Below are 15794 nucleotides of genomic sequence, written 5' to 3'. Positions count from 1 at the left end.
ACCGAGCGAGGCCAGGGATCGAACCGTGTCCTCATGGTTCCCAGCTGGGCTGGTACCACCGAGCCCTGACGGGAACCCCCTGGTTGGAACTGTCAAAGGCCACTTGGGAAAAGGTCAGCAGCCGACCGTCTACCGGGGTCAAGATTTTCCTTTTGTCATCTCATTTCTAAATTACTTTTCTTAGTTCCTCATGGTCCTTAAAATGGATTTTTGGATGTTACCGTTGCGTCTTTGCCACTGTTCTCCAGGCCCGCCTTCATCGGGGCAGGGCTCGTGGGTGTCCACGGGCTGGGGGTGGACGTCTCACGTTTTTCCCGCCCTCCTGCCCTGGATATTGTTCCAACGGATTCGAGACAAACCGCCCGTTTGGAAAACCGCGGTCAGGCTGCAGGGTGAGGGCACTGCCCGAGCTGGGCCCGAGAGCCCGAGGGCCTCTCCCAGCATTCTGGAAGAGCCGGGGACCCGGGGGCAGGAAGAGCCGGGGACCTGGGGGCAGGGAGGGCCCGGGCGCCGAGGCCGCTCGGACGTGGGTCAGACACGGGTGTCAAGGCGGGAGGCCCCTGGCACGTGTCCCGGTGACTTGGGCCCGATGCCCCTCTGGTCCCCCGTTTGTCCCCTGCGTGGCGGGGGCGATGCGGGGACTGGCTGGGCTCCCGTGTGGCAGGCTCGTCTGCACTCACCTCTGGGTCCGGGGTCTCCCAGCTCTCCAGTGGGACCGCGATATCCGGGGGGCCCTCGGGCGCCAGGGTGGCCCATGGAGCCTGGGAGGCCTGGGGGGCCCGGGGGCCCCGCGGGACCAGGCCGGCCGATGGAGCCTGGGGCCAGGGGCTTCCTCAGGTGAGCAGCCAGCTGGGCAATTTGCTCTTTTGGAAAAACAACAACGAGGACTTGGGTCATCGGGGGGGCGGCGGGGGGGTGCCGTGCAAACGCGGGCCCTTAAAGGGAGTTTGTTCATTGACTGGAAGCGCTGGGACTGCTCTGGGCGCCTGGGGTGCTGTCGGAGCCCCTGGTGACCCCGGGAGTGAACCCAGCCCAGAAGGGAGCGTGTGAGACCCTGACACAGTTATATTGGTCCCTTGTAACCGCCTCACCCGTCAGGTTTTTAGAAGGTCTGCCCGGCACTGGGCTCCACGGGAAACCCTGCGGGGGCGGGGGCGGGGGGGCTCGTCCCGCGTAGACCCTCGGGACCCCAGGGAGTGGCGGAGGGTGAGGGAGCGGCTGGGGTGAAGATGGGGGGGTGGGGTTGAGGACAGCCGGGGCGGGGGTGGGGGTGGCGGCAGAGGCTGCAGAGCTGCCCTAAGGGCTGGGGCGGGGGGGGGCACTTACCGCTGATCACCCCCCCACACAGCTCCCGGATGTGCTGCTCACTGGCCTCTTTCCCCTGAAATTTACCCCCCAGTCACCAGCATATTAGGGGGCGAGCTGGCACCTCTTTGAGGCACCCCCACAATCACACTCTGAAAGTAACCCCAACTGTCTAGAAAAATCCGGATTAAATCGAGGGAGGCCGGATGCCGAGGGGCTTGGGAAGGAGGGGGGCTCACCGGGACTCCGGGCTTTCCCGTGATGCCGGGCATGCCGCGTACGCCCTGCAGGCCCGGGGGGCCCGGGGGGCCGGGGAGGCCGTCTACGCCGCTGGTGCCGTTGGGGCCCTGGATGCCTTTGGGGCCCAGCTCCCCTCGACTGCCAGCCTGGAGAGAGCAGGGGGCTGTGGGGTGGGGCCGAGCCCCCCACATGGGCTCCCCCCTCCTGGTGGGTCACGTGCGACCAGAGGCCCGTCACTGCCTCAAGGCCCAGGGTGGCCAGGGAGCCAGCGTCTGCCAGGCACTCACCTCTCCTTTGGGCCCAACAGGGCCGCTGGGACCCTGCAAAAGAGCAGAAGGGCAGGGGTGGGCTTGGGTTCCCTGCGAGCTGTCGGTTGGAGGGAATCGGTGCCCCAGGGCCCGTCTCGGGAGTTGGGGCGGAAGGAAAAATTGCTCTGTCCCTGAGGCTATTTGACGGCCTCAGAAGGTCCACAGCGGCTCCTCCCTGGATCCAGGAAAGCCGATTACATTGCTGAGGCTGTGTGGCCTCACGACGTTTTTAAACTTCTCCAGGCGCTGGTGAGGAGCTGGCTGGGATTTTCTTACTCTATCCCTGCTCTTTGTTTTTGTCACACACGAGGCAGAGCTGAAGGTCCCTGTGCACCACCTGTGTCCCCAGGAAGCTGCCCAGCAGGACAGGACCAGGGCCTCGGAGCCAACCAGACAGCAGACGGCCCGGGGTCTCATCCTTCTGGCCAGAGAGCCAGCTGCCCCCTGAAGCAGGGAGCCTGAGGGACCAGCTTCTCAGCTCACGCCTGCGTGGCCCCACAGCATAAGGCGGTGGTTCCTGGGGTCAGAGCTGTCCAGGAACTTGCCAGAACAAACCCCACACCCACACACGAGGACACGACCTTGGCTAGAGACAGGAAGGCTTTGCCCTGGGCCGTGAGGCTCTGCAGGAGACAAGGGGCTCAGAGACGCTTAGTCACAACTAGAAACCCCTGGCCACGTGGCCAGAGAGGCCTTCCCCCAAAGGCCCGACTGTCCATTTCGGCTGCTGGCAGGGTCGCTGTCAAGGATTTTATTCCCCACTTAACCTCAGTCTTGGTTCTGTGGGAGCAGCTTCCTTTCGCTAAATCGCACCTCTGAAAGGCCCCGATGGCACACAGGAGGGGCGGGCAGAGAACCTGCGGCTGTGTCCCCAGGGGGGCCGGTCAGCGCCCGGGCCTGGGCTGCCCACAGCCCGTCTGGACCTGCAGGCGCCGCCCGTCTCCCCACCCTGAACGGGCCCAGTCGGCGCTGCACTCATCCCTTGAGGCCAGTGGTCACACTCACCAGCTCTCCTTTGTCCCCAGGAAGGCCGTCGGAGCCCGCGATGCCCTGAAACGACACAGCCCCAAGTCGACCACCTGCCCATGCTGCCTCTCCAACCCCGACGGGGGCTGCGCTCAAGGTCCAGGCCCAGGGCGGGAGGCCCAGCCACCCGGGAGCAGAGCTCAGGCGGGTATAGACGGCTTCCCTCCCCTGGTGCTATGGGGGGTGGGGAGCAGAGCAGCAGCCCCCCGCCCCCGGGCCTTCCAGAGAGAGAGGGTGCTGCCTGGAGAAGCCAAGGCATTTCCCAGGGGCGTGGGGCTGCCGTCTGCACCCACGAAGCTGCTCGCAGGGTCCCGGTCGGCTCCCGGGCTGGGTGCCCAGAGCTGTCATGAGCGAAGTCGGAAGGAGGCAGCCCCTCGCCTGACCTGAAAAGCGTCCACCCACCTGGTCGCCCTTCGGGCCTGTGGCTCCTCCGGGGCCCTGGGCAGAGAAAGACTCGGCGTTAGCACAGCGGGCATCCCCCACACCCACTGTGGGCCCGCACTGCTCCGAGCCTGTCCCCGGAGTGCCCCATGGGTTTGTGGCATTGCCTGCGAGGGTGTGACAGTTTAACAGGCCCTGCTGGTGACAGCGAGGTCTCCCGGCTGGGCACCGTCCCGAGAGGAGCCAGGTGCCCGGTGAGCCAGCTTCCCAGTGAATGGGGGTTGGGTGTGACTGCCGGGGTCACCCCAAAGACACTCGGGTCGCTCCAACAGTGGCCCAAGGAAGAACCCACCCAAAGGGCACACCGGTGATCCGTCCCTGCGGCTGCAAAGTGCAGGCGACAGGGGGGGGGGCAGTAACGGGCCCCCACCCCCACCCCGGGATGGGCGCAGCCCCAGGGCCGCCTCTTTCCACATCTCAGAGGCCCTGGAGGCACTGGCGCCTCCTGATCCCTGGAATTTCCTGCCCGGAGGCTAATGAAGGGCCCACTGTCCCAGCCCTAGGCCGTGGTTTCCGTGGCCCCGCCAACCCAGGGCCGCTGCTGGCGGCGACAAGGGGCAGGCGGCCAGCCAAGGAGGCTCGGGGACCCCTGGGGACCTGGTGTAGTGTGGCTGGGCCGGAGCAGAGACGCAGACCCCCAGCCTCCTCCTGGCAGCCCCCAGTCACCTGGTGACCACCACCTGGCCTCAGGCCCTCTGTGTCCTGAGTGTCACAGGACAATAGGGACCCAGAGTGAACCCGCCGGCTATGGAACGCCGTTTGGGAGAACCTCAGAGTTCGAAGCAGTGACAGTGACTCTTGCTTAGGGCGCTGGGTTTCACAGTAAGTGTGCTCCGTGCCGGGTTAGCCCTCAGGAAACCCTCCCCTCGGCCCCAGCAGGCCCGATCACCTGGTTACTGGGCTCCCACAGTGAGGCGCCCTGTGGGGCCTAGGACGTGGGACCACTGTGTGTCCGGTAGGCGGTGGGGGTGGGGAGTGGGGGCTGGACCCCCTCAGTGGGACAGCCACTTACCCGGTCGCCCATGCCACCTCGGAGGCCCTGGGGGCCGGGCAGGCCGGGGGCTCCTGCACTGCCCTTCTGACCCTGCGGACAAGGACGGGCTCCTTAGCATCCAGGGAGGCCCCTCCCCAGCCTGGCAGCCCTGGGCACGAACCACTCACCTGGAAGCCTCGGACACCAGGTGCCCCAGGGGGACCTTGTGGGCCCAGTGCCCCCTGAAAGGCAGAAGCGGAGAGTGAGGTGGGGGGGGCGTCCTAGGGGCGCAGAGGTCAGGCCTGCCCTTGGACCCTGTGCACTAGCCAGACTCGGTGCCAGGCACGGCCGCCCTGGGCCCCGAGGCTGGTGCTGGCATCGTCTCGGTTTGCCATGGGGCCGGGGGGCTGGGACGTGGCTCCCCCAGCACGGAGGTCTCCAGGGCAGGACAGCTCGGGCCTGGCCATCACCGTGTCCCCTCTTTCCTGGGTTTGGGTCGTTCCTGCATCTAAAAACACCACCCCGGCCTGCACAGAAAGTGGGCCCACTCAGCCATGGCCCCATGCCCACGCCCCCTCATCCCCCCACTTACCGCCGAGCCCCTGTGGCCAGCCTCGCCGCGCTCCCCGGGGGCGCCCACATCTCCCTGCACACAGGGACAGGGACAGGGTGTCAGCAGGGTCCCTACAGACTGGGTGGGGGTGGGGGTGGGGTGCGGGTGGGGTGTAGGTACTCACGGGGACGCCGGGCTCTCCCGAGGGGCCAGCCTCGCCCAGCTCTCCAGCTCGGCCCTGCAGGGGAGGAAGTGCCCTGAGAACCTGCTGGTATCCCCGCATCCAGGGCCAGGCTGTGGCCTGTGTCTCCCCCTCCCCCCAGAAAGCACCACATACCAGTTCTCCTTTCTCACCCTTGGACCCTGCTCGGCCAGGGAGACCCTGTGGACAGAGGTCAGAGGTCAGAGCTGCCGCATCCAGAGGCACATGAGGCCAGAGGGGCGCCTACAGCTTCTCCGTAGGCCTTGACACACAGCGCCCCACACGCGCCCCACATGCGCCCCACGCGAGGGGACTGCTGGCGCTGTCCCTGGGGACTCCGTGCACTCACTCACCGGCAGCCCATCGGGTCCCTTCTCTCCTGGGGCACCGCTGCGGCCAGCTTCTCCCTGTGGGAGTTTGGGGGGACACCGGGTGCTGAGGTCTTGGAGGCTGAACCCCCACAGACCCCCCTCCCCTGCAGACCGCCAGCTGGTACCAACCTTCTCGCCGTCGAGGCCTGGCACGCCGTCCCGGCCGTCCTTGCCTGGCATGCCCTGGGGACCCGATGGTGTGAGGCCTGAGGCCAGGTGCCCCCCACCCTGCAGCCTGCTCGCCCTCCAGGCAGCTCCCTCCGCCAGCTGCATCTGCACCACCCAGGCTCAGTGGGCAGGTGGTGACCTGCGCTGCCCTCCCATCGAGCAGGTGAGGGTGGGGAGGGGCCACCCAGACCCTTCACGGCCAGGGAGTTGTGCCCACTTTGAATGTGGAAAACTGGTTTGGGAGCCAGGACTCGGGCTCTCAGGCCTGACTAATCCCACAGCCACGTGCTGGAAGGTGGCAGAGCCCTGCCCCCACTGCCAGGCCCACCTGAGCTGTACCTGGGGGTGGGGCTTCCCAGGGGCTGAGGTGGGGAAGGGGCCAGGAGGAGGGGCAAGTCCAGGCTGAGCGTGCCCACACCTGTCACTCACACACACCCCCCCAGAATGCCCACACCTGTCACACACACACACAGATGAGCTCAGCCTAAGACCCTCTTCCTCTGCTTGGTCTGGACCCAAAAGAACCTGCAGCCTCGGACAAAATGGAATTTGGGGGGCTGTTCACCACTACGAGGCATTTCCAGCCAGTGAGAGCAGAGCATTAAACCAGGGAGCGCCAGTCGCCTGCCGGGCCCGACCGCGGAAGAACCATTCTCCAGGGCAAGCAGGGAGCCACCTGCCCGTCCCTGCGCTGGCAGCCGCGGCTACTCACCGGCTCTCCGCCCGGCCCGGCCATGCCAGGGACGCCTTTGGGCCCAGGTCTGCCCTAAAAGACACGCAAGCGCCTGCCGTCAGGACGGCGGGGACGGCCCCTCCCAGGCCACCTCACGGGACTGGGGACAGGGACGCGCCAGGCGCCCCGCCCACCCCTCTCCAGACGCGGGGTTGTGCTCAGCCGGCAGCCGCCAGGGAACGGCCAGTCTACTCCGGAGCTCTCCTAGGATCCTGGGGACGCTGGAGCATCTCGAGGCCGCTGGACCTCTGGCCACCGGGCTCAGGAGGGGGACAGTGGGGCTGGTCCGGAGCAGTCACTTCAGTTCATCTCAAGATGCTTAATCGTCTCGGCCTCACACTCCCTCAGCCCGAGTCGCGTCCTCTGTCTCCACCTCACAGGGGCGGGCGGGCGGGCAACCTCGGCACAAGGTCAGGCCCCACCGCCAGGGCCTATCGCCGCGCGTGAGGACTTGGACCCCAGAGGGAGGGTGGACCTCTGGCCCCTCCAGAGAGGAGAGTGTTAGGTGACGGCAGCTTCAAGGAGCCACGGGAGGGCTCTTGGGAGAGCTGCCCCACCGGGGGGAGAGCAGGGGCCCCCAGGCCCAGCCTGGCACCATCCAGGGCTCATACCTGCCCACGCTTCCCTGAACTTGCCTCTGTGGGCCCCCGCCCCCCACCCCCGATCAGGCCCTTCTGGGGACGGTCCCAGAGAACCAGGTGTGTTCACTTACGAGGTCACCCTTGGGGCCGCGGACCCCCTCTGGGCCCCTCTCGCCTCTGTCACCCTGAAATGACAAGGGGGGGCAGGGGATTAACTCAAGAAGTTGGGAGAGGAGTTCCCCAGTGGCTCAGTGGGTTAAGGATCTGGTGTTGTCACTGCTGGGATGCAGTTTCAATCCCTGGCCTGGGGAACTTCTGAAGGCCATGGGCCCAGGCCCCTCCCCCCAAAAAAGGTGGGAGAGCTGGACTGAGGGGGGTGGGGGACAGTCAGCGTGTGGAGTGGGGACGCTGCCTAGGGTCGCAGAGGCCAGATGGACGCACATCGCACCGCACGTCCTGTCTGGAAAGAAAAAGCACACAAACCTCCCACCAAGACAACCCACTCCTTTGGCCGACTCGCCCCCCAGGTGTGGTCACTGGTACCTGCCCATGTGACACCCCCCCCCCCCCCCCGGTGTGGCCATGGGATGGTTCAGCCCCAGGAAGGGTAAGCACAGCCCAGGGGGCAGAGGGGCTGGGGAAGGCGTCTGAGAGGAGGAGAGACCACAGCCTGGGCCTGTACAGGCCCCCCTCCACCCCCAGACACACACGTACCACTTTCCCAGGGGCTCCTGGGATTCCGGGGGGCCCTCGGAACCCGATGGGACCCTGTGGAGGCGAAGGGGGCTCTGAGGCCTCTCGTCGAAGCCTGGCCATCATTCCCCCAGAACACCCAGCTCCCGAAGGGGCCCTGCCCCAATTAGCCCCCCAGGGGTTCCCGAACCCTCTTGCCTCCCCCATTGGCCCCTCCCATCCCCCTTTGGCCTGAGCCACAAAACCTTCACAGCTCGGGTTGGGGGAAGCGTCGGGTTGGGCCCAGAAGCAGCCCACCCACGGCCACTGGTCAGGCCCGAGCTCACAGGCCCTTCTGACGTCTGGACTGGCCAGCGGGGGCCCTGCAGACTTACCCGGTCCCCGGAGGGTCCAAGTGGCCCTGGAAGTCCTCGCAGCCCCCGCGGACCCTACAGGGAGAGAGCTGGAGCTGTAGAGCCAGGCCAGCGGGCCCCCTGACTCACACCCCCGGGAGCCACTGAAGGGGCCTGGTTTCTTCCCGGCAAGCCCTTGGCCTTGGCCCTGAAGGGGGCCACGCCTCCTGTGATGAGCAGCCCGGCAGAGGCAGGACCCCGGCCTGGTCCCTCCAGCCCTGAGCCGTCGGAGGGGCTCCTGTCTCACATCCCGACCCGTCCACCCCTCCCCCACTTACCTGCAGCCCCACAGTGCCCGGGATGCCAGGGGGCCCAGGGGGGCCCGGGTCACCCTGCAAGAGGCAGACAAAGTGGTAGTGAGGGGGGTGAGGCCCGAGCTCTCCCGGCACCGCTCCACGCCGGCTTGTCCCCCTACCCAGCCCTCAGGGGCGCTGCCCCACTTCACAGCGGAGCCGCTGAGGCTGAGGGGCCCGGGTCCTCCTCCGTCCAGCAAGGACCCAGCCCTTCCCAGACGCCTCCTCCTGCCGGGGGCCGCCCCCCTCTGTTGCTCAGGAGGCGGTCTGGCCACACCCACTGCACTAGAGGGCCCCCAGCCCCCGCCCCGGCCCGTGGGGGAGGACAGACTCCCTCCAGGGCAGTGGCCATGGGGGAGTGTGGCGGGGACGGCTGGGGCCACTGTGAGCCAAAGCCAACCTTTTCAGCCCGCAGCGGGCCTGCCCAAGACCAGGGCGTCCGAGTGAGGCCAGGTGGGGGCTCTGGGCAGAGACCCTGTCCCACAACACCGGCGCTGGGACGCCTGCCCCAGGGCAGCCAGCCCCACCCCCGGCGCCACCCAGCCACCGCCCGCCTTCACCTTCTCGCCATCCTTGCCAACTTCTCCTTGCTCCCCTTTGTAGCCGGTGGGTCCCTGCAAGTCGGCAGTGGGCAGACAGTCACAGACCCACCCCCCAGGCAGCTCTGCCCAGCCCCCAGCCCAGACGGGGAAGGTAGAGGCACAGGGCGGGGCCAGGGAAGGGGCGGGGCCATGCCAGTGCCTAGCGGGTCTCGGTGCTGAAGGGGGACAGGGACAGAGTGAGGCCCCTAGACAGGGTGGGAGGCCAGCCCCCCTTTCTTCCTGGAAGTTTGGCAGGATTTTTGGACCCCCCCTTCCCCCGCCCCGGCTCTCAGCCCACGTGGTGGCCCAGCCACTTCTCGCATGTGAAGGCTGGCTGGGGTCTGAGTCGACCCTGACCCTTGAGGGCTGCTCACCTTGAACCCGGGCATTCCCGGGGGCCCCGGGGGGCCTGGCGGACAGATGGCTGGGCACTGCAGGGAAACTGAGAGGTCAGACCCCTCCCAGACCAACAGGGGCTGACGCGGAGGTCAGAACCCGGGGGCCAGCAGACGGGGCCGCTCGGCGCGCAGGTGACGGGGACCTTGGGCCCTGGGGCCTCCAGCGCAGCCCAGACAGGGTGTCCGTCATTCAGAGCGGCCGGGCTGGGCCGGGGCCGGGGCGGGCGCTGCCTGGGGCCAGACGGCAGCCGGCTCACAGCCCGGCTCCAATTTCGCAGCCACCGAGCAGCCCTGGTTCTAAGCAGCTATTCAGCGTGGGGGCTGCCGGCTTCACAAAGGCGCCTTTATCACGTGCGCCGCCGGCAGCCAGCTCGGCTCAGGGGTCCCCATGGTGACAGAGGTGCTTTAGGGACAGGCGGGGGCCCGGAAGCACAGGCTAAGGCTCCACACCTGGGGTCTCCGCGGGGCTCTAGATGGCCCCGTGGCTGGTCAGGCACAGGGCGGGGACCACCTCCCTGCACCCCCTCCCCAGACAATCCCTCAACCCTCCCCCCCCGGGGGGGGGGCTCAGCCGCGCCCCCCGGAGGCCCCCAAGTCCAGGCCCCTCTGGAGGACAAAGCTCAACCACCAGCCATGGGTCCCGGACGCTGAAACCTCCGTGATGGGAAGAGCCCCGTCCGAGCCTCCAGTGCGCCCCGCGCGCCCTGCGCTCGCAGCCCTTGAAGCCTGTGCCCAGGAGGCGGCTTGTCGAACGTGGGCTCTGGCTTCAGTGAACGCAGCCCTGCACAGCCGCTCGTGCGGGGGCGCCACGGGGACTGGTGCTGGGGGTGGGGGCTGCACCGAGCCCCATGTCCCTAGGGACCCCCGCCCCTGCCCCCCCACCCCCCCACTCTCCAGGCGGGTCTGGAGCCCTTCCCACCAAGAAGGCACCCCCACAAAAGGCTCCCCAAGGCTGCGCGTGCCCACCTGAAGGTCTGTAGCGCCTTCGGGGAGGACCCCTGGGTGACCCTGGAACACGGAGACGCCAGCTTGACACGGCCCACGTCCCTCCCTCCGCTCCGCCTACCACCACAAGGGGGCCCGGGGCCCTTCACCCCCCAGTGGCCAGTGCCAGGGCTGCTGGCTCATCTGCAGGGCAGTGACAATGACAGAAACCACCTACCCTTGGGGCGGGGTGGCCACCAGGCCTGAGCCCCTCCAGCTCCAGATCAGCCGACCCAGCTGCTGCCCCCCAGTCCTTGGAACCAAGGGTGGTTTGTGGCCAAGAGTCTCCACCCAGCCATGGGTCCCAGGGGGCCTGAGGATGGGCACCCTGGGGACAGGGGAGCCGAGCCCACCACACAGTCACCATCCGTGCCTGAAACCCTCCCCCAGAAGCTCTGGAGCCCCTGCCCAATACTCACAGGGGGTCCTGGGGGGCCTGGGGGGCCAGGAAGTCCTGGGAGTCCAGAGGGTCCCTGTGGGGGGTTACGACTTAGGGCAGGACGAGCCCCCACCTGAGGTGAGGTGACCAGCACCCGCTCTGAAGATGCCCTTACGATGCTTCCTGCCACCACCCCGCCCTGCCCCTGCCGTGTGCCCCCTGAGACCTGGTCTGCCCTGACCCGGGCTGTCAGCCACTGGGCCCACCTAGAGAGGAAGCGGGGAAGGAGAGCAAGAGGAAGGAAGGAAAGCCGGGGTCCCCAAGGTTGAATCTGGGGGAGTCCTGGCAGCTACTCACCGGGGGGCCCCGGAGGCCGATCCCTCCTGGGGGGCCGCTCACCCCTGCCTCTCCCTGGGGAGGTAAGAAGTGAGAGATGGGGTCTGCACTCCAGGCCCTGGGGACCCTGTGTTCCCACGCACAGGGCAGGGACTCAAGCCCCACTCCCGGCCCTGGTGTGGGGCCCGGAGGCCACGTCAGCTGTGGGGGTGGGGGCCATGCTTGGGTGGGGGCCACAACGGTTGTCAGTACTCACGGGGGGTCCAGGGAGGCCTTTGCCCTGCAACACCAAGCAGGGGGTCAGAACCTGCTGGGGCCAGAGGGGTCGCCCACCACCCACCCCCTCCCCTGAGCTGGTCACATGGGCCGTGGGGGACGAGCGCCTGGGGGGAGGGCGCAGCCCCGACAGTGCTCAGGACCCCAGCAGAGACTGCAGAGAGGGCTGGGCCCAGAGTCTCGGGGCCCCACACTCCCGCGGGATGAGAACAGGTACTCACCCCCAGCCCAGGTGGTCCCGGGGGTCCCAGGCTTCCCTGCAGGAGGAAGTGAGGCGTCAGGGGTGGGCTGGAGCCAGGCGCCCTCACTTGTGTTTGCAAACCTGTCCCCCTCCCTCCCGAGTCCATCTCTTCTGCGGAGGGGCCCCCATTTTACTGAAGGCAGGTGTGGGGGGTAACCGCTGATGCCCCAGGGGCCTGGGACTGGTCCTTCTCCAGCAATCCTGCTGAGGAAAAGCCAAAAGAATCCCTTCCCAGGGGCTCTGCTGCAGGCTGGACAGGCCACCAGGAAGGCCCACATCAGGTGGGACCTGCACTGCACATGAAAGCCCGATGCCCGCCTCCTCCAGGAAGCCCGCTGGCCTCCTCGGCCACAGCAGGGGGCCTGAATCTCAGCAGCCAACACCCTCCTGGTCCTCTGGTGGCCTCACATCCCAAGAATGAGGTCCTTGTACCGCTCTCAGGCTCCCTGCAGAAAGCCTGGACCTAGCACCCCCGTCCCCGGCCCTTGCCCCCAGCCCCAGCAAAGGACCTGCCCACCACAGGCAGCCTCTCCCTTGTTTCCCACTCAGAACGCTCCCGCGGGTGGGATCTGCCGCCCTGGCCTCCTGTCCTCTACACCCCAGGGCTGGGGGATGGTCAATTCTCGAAGGGGTGAGAGGGAGAAGGGGGTGTTGGGCTCAGCTTTGCACTGGAAGCCATGAGAGGAGGAAGCTCTCCTGCCAAGCTGGTTGCTCAGAAGGCAGGTTTCCGTGGACAGTGATCAGACTTACATACAGAAAGGCTGGGGAACCACAGGCCCCTCAGGTAGGCACGGAGGGGCAGCGTGCACAGGGGCAGGGGGAGGGACAAGGGTACCTGGGGCCGGTCACTCCCCAACCACACCAGCCCCCGCCCCCATGGTCTGAGGGCTAGGACAGCTCTGACCAGAGGGGGGCGTGGGACAGGGAGGGCACTTCCCACGGAGGTGGGGGGGGGGTGTGCCCTCCTGCCCCTCCCTCCACTGCAGGGGCGGATCCCGGTCAGTCCAGTCACAGCAGCTGCCCTCAGAACCACCAGCCTCATGCCCTGGGGACAGGCAGGGCTCAGCCTGGCTACCCCTGGCCGGGACCCCGCCCCGAACTAAATTAAGCAGCTGCCTTACCCGTTCTCCAGGGGCGCCCTTGGGTCCAGGGGGTCCATCCTGCCCAGTCAGACCCTGGAGGAGGAGGTGGAAGGAGAGCTGGAGGGTCACGTGAGAAGGACACGTCCCCACAGGGGAAGGAGCAGCCGGGCCCTTCCCCGAGTAAAGTCGGTCCAGAGCGGGTCACAAAGACCCTTGGGTCTGGGATTTGCCCTCCTGGCCCCATCCCCGGTCCCGCTGGGGGGCTGGGGGCAGCCGGTGGGAAACCAGTCGCTGGAGCACCTGCCGGCGTCGCCGAGCGCAGCAGACAGGGGCGTTCGCTTCTCAGACACGCACCCCCCCCGCCCCCGCAGTGCTTGCAAAGCCTCTGGTCCTGACGCCCCTCGATGCAGAGAGCGGGTGGGGGGCGGGGGGCTCGGAGGCGGCTGGATAATGGGCCTTTGTTCCCAGGGAAGCAAGAGCTGGCAAGACCTTCACCTCTCCTGGGCGCTGGCTCTGCGTCTGGCAGACAGGGCCAGACACTAACGGTTCTGGGATAAAGGCCAAGGGCCCCCCGCCGGGGACATGGAGAGACCCTCTTGGGACGGGGGTTCCTGCTTGAGGAGGCCCAGCTGGAGAACAGCAATTAAGCCGGACTGCTGGGCGCTGGGATGGGGGCCTCCGGGCCGGGCGGGGGATGGGGGAGGGTGGCGCCCTGGGGAGGCGGGCACACTCACGTCCACACCGGGCAGTCCCGGCAGCCCGGCCTCTCCTGGCTTCCCTGGCTTCCCCGGGGCCCCTTTCGGTCCCTGTGGGGGAAAAGGGCAGAGCGTGAGAGAGCTTGGCCTTCACCAACAAGACAAGTGTTATCCAGGGGGCATGGCCGGCAACCCGGGAGGCTCCCTCTCCAGGGCCCAGCGCCCTGCAGACCCGGCTGCCGCTCACTCCCACGCCCACCGGCCTCCTCCCCTTCCTCGGCCAGAACGTCTTGGCCTCCGCAGCCAAGGGCCAGGGGATCCCTCTGCGGGACCCTCAGGGAGCGCAGCCCGTGTTCATTCGACAGGTTACCTGTCCCCCTGCCCACCTGTGGGGGCACTGACCCCAAGGAGCTCCAAAGCCAGACCCTGCCCAGAGAGGCAGCGAGCCCCAGCACCCCCTCCCCACCCTTCCTGCTCTGCACCCACCCCTGCTCCCAGGCCTTCCCTTTGGCGACCCAGGGCTGGGACCCGCCGTCAGTGACTGTTCTGTTTTAGGCCCACCCCCCTCCAGACTGGAAGGAGGCTTGCTCCCCGCCCCCACCGCCGCCGGACACTCACCGAGGGTCCAGGCAGCCCCGGAGGACCAACTTCTCCCTGCAGAGGGGAGACGACACGTGACCAAGCGTCCCCGGGAAAGGCCATCCCAGGGGGAGCTGGGCTGTACCCAGAAGACAAGACAGAGCCCTCAGCCCGCTGTCCACGTCTGGGGGCACCGCCCTCACAGGGCCAGGCGCAGAGGCCGCAGTGGGGAGAAAGGTGAGCTGGACGGACTGGGGGCTTTGCTCACTTTGAGGGCACACGGAGGCCCCCAGAGTGACGGGAGGCATCGTGAAGGCCCGCCCTCCACCTGCCTGAGAAACTTCAGAACCTGGGGGGAGGTGCAGCCCCCCAGGCACGTGGAGGATCGAGGAGGCGCCCAGCACCCCCCGCCCCGACCACCGCTGCATCTGCCTCTCACCCGAGGCTTCACGGCTACGTGGCAGGTGGAAGTGTCCCCAGAATGAATGGTTGGGTCTGCTGGGGAGCCCTGGGCCCTGAGTCCCCAGCCCCACCAGGAACAGGCTGGGCGCAGGTGGCGGGGAGGCCACCGGGTCCAGGGCTCCACATGGCTGCCCTGGGCGACAGCCCTGCAGGGGGTGGCAAGGGGGAGACAGGACCATTAAGGGCCAGGCAGGGCCCCAGGGACTCAGGAAGCCGAGGACCAGTCTAGGGGGCTCCACCTAGAGGAGGGAGGAGAGGCCTGGGGGCCTGACTCTCACGGCCGTGACTGGGGGGCTCTCACCTCAGTGGGGGTCTGGGGGCGGGCTGCAGGCTTTCACCTGCCCCCCACACTTCCCGGGGTTGCACACAGGCTGGGGTGCCCTTGGAGGAGGCCATTTCTGGGGCAGAGCTAGCCAAGCCCCCTCCGGGGGGGGCTCTGACCCCCAGCAGCTGCCAACAAGACCCCCCCCAGGGGGCCAGGTCCCACCCTGGGCCTCCTCCCCAGAAAACAGGACCCGTTCTGGGTCCCTCACAGTCGATGCCCGCCTTTCCCATCCAGAGGGCGCTGCATGGCCACCCTGCCCGCTCTGGGGAGGCAGTGCCCTGGGGGGCTGCCCAGTAAGGATCAAGGACCCTCTCTGTCCTGTTTCACATCCCACACGGGATGCTGAGCCAGCGCCCCAGTCCTGGGGGGTGGGGGGACTTCTCTACCCATCAGGCCTGGGGCTCAGGGAGGTTGGGGCCAGAGCAAGAAGCCCACAGACGCCCCAGCCTTTCCCGTCCGCAAAACTCACATCAATGCCGTCCTTGCCCGGCTTCCCAGGGGGCCCTTGCGGGCCAGGGGGGCCTCGCGGTCCCGCTTTCTGAAAGAGACAAGTCGTCAGGCAGCTGTACCCCCACTCTCTCCTGCCAGGCACGTCCCCCTGTGTGGCCTTGGGGCGGCACCCCCCCCTCAGTGTTCTCTCTTCTCAGTCTGGGGACGTTGATGAGCCAGGGCCTATCCAGTGGCCAGCGACCCCAGCCCTCCTCAGGGACCCCAGAGCCTCAGGTTACGGCAGCACCCTGCCTTCCTCACTTGGCCAAGCCTGGAAAGGGACAAAAGACGCCAGCCCCCACCCGGTGAGCAAGGGGCAGCCCCCAGGCTCGTCCCCGAGGTGTCCGGGCATCCGTGGGGGCTCAGCCGGGCAACGGTGAGCCTGTGCCCAGAAGGTGAGGGGACTATGGGGTGACTAGGCTGTGCCCACCGTCCCCAAGCGCCCTGGGCTTCCTGGCTCCCTTGCCGACCCCGGGTGGCTGCAGGGGAGGAGTGGGGCACTTATTCGCTGGCTGCTCTGACCTCAGAGCCGAGGACCCCCCACTCTGGGCTGTGCTGGACGGCAAGCCCCGCGCACCGGGGCCCGCACTCACCTGCGCCTGGGTCACAGTCAAGGTGGCAGCCAGGAGCTGCCCGAGCAGGAGCAGGGCCAGCATGGGGGCGCGGGCCATGGCTGCACTCACGCTCT

At 67.7% G+C, this 15794-nt stretch overlaps 1 protein-coding gene across 1 annotated transcript in view; it reads right to left on the bottom strand.

Moving 5' to 3' along the window:
* The window catches only part of COL9A3 (collagen type IX alpha 3 chain), a 19050-nt gene extending 3256 nt beyond the window's left edge, over nt 1-15794 (bottom strand). Inside the window, exons 1-30 of the mRNA XM_021078227.2 lie at nt 15700-15794; nt 15087-15155; nt 13870-13905; nt 13291-13362; nt 12596-12649; nt 11455-11490; nt 11214-11237; nt 10979-11032; nt 10662-10715; nt 10225-10266; nt 9235-9291; nt 8840-8893; nt 8265-8318; nt 7969-8022; nt 7616-7669; nt 7033-7086; nt 6300-6353; nt 5549-5602; nt 5402-5455; nt 5184-5228; nt 5031-5084; nt 4886-4939; nt 4482-4535; nt 4333-4404; nt 3282-3317; nt 2859-2903; nt 1833-1865; nt 1545-1691; nt 1327-1381; nt 681-863 (exon numbers count right to left, since the gene is read on the bottom strand). Of these exons, the coding sequence (XP_020933886.2) occupies nt 681-863; nt 1327-1381; nt 1545-1691; nt 1833-1865; nt 2859-2903; nt 3282-3317; nt 4333-4404; nt 4482-4535; nt 4886-4939; nt 5031-5084; nt 5184-5228; nt 5402-5455; nt 5549-5602; nt 6300-6353; nt 7033-7086; nt 7616-7669; nt 7969-8022; nt 8265-8318; nt 8840-8893; nt 9235-9291; nt 10225-10266; nt 10662-10715; nt 10979-11032; nt 11214-11237; nt 11455-11490; nt 12596-12649; nt 13291-13362; nt 13870-13905; nt 15087-15155; nt 15700-15777 (1786 nt within the window). The 5' untranslated portion in view covers nt 15778-15794. The remainder of the gene's footprint in view (nt 1-680; nt 864-1326; nt 1382-1544; nt 1692-1832; nt 1866-2858; nt 2904-3281; nt 3318-4332; nt 4405-4481; nt 4536-4885; nt 4940-5030; nt 5085-5183; nt 5229-5401; nt 5456-5548; nt 5603-6299; nt 6354-7032; nt 7087-7615; nt 7670-7968; nt 8023-8264; nt 8319-8839; nt 8894-9234; nt 9292-10224; nt 10267-10661; nt 10716-10978; nt 11033-11213; nt 11238-11454; nt 11491-12595; nt 12650-13290; nt 13363-13869; nt 13906-15086; nt 15156-15699) is intronic.

Source organism: Sus scrofa, chromosome 17, assembly GCF_054392235.1.
Source record: "Sus scrofa isolate SSC_HxYL_T2T_F1_AM1 chromosome 17, Sscrofa_HxYL_maternal_Yorkshire_Landrace_v2.0, whole genome shotgun sequence".
In the NCBI taxonomy this organism is placed as follows: Eukaryota; Metazoa; Chordata; class Mammalia; order Artiodactyla; family Suidae; genus Sus; species Sus scrofa.
Note: the sequence above shows the minus strand (reverse complement) of the source record. Positions and strands in the feature narration are given on the sequence as shown.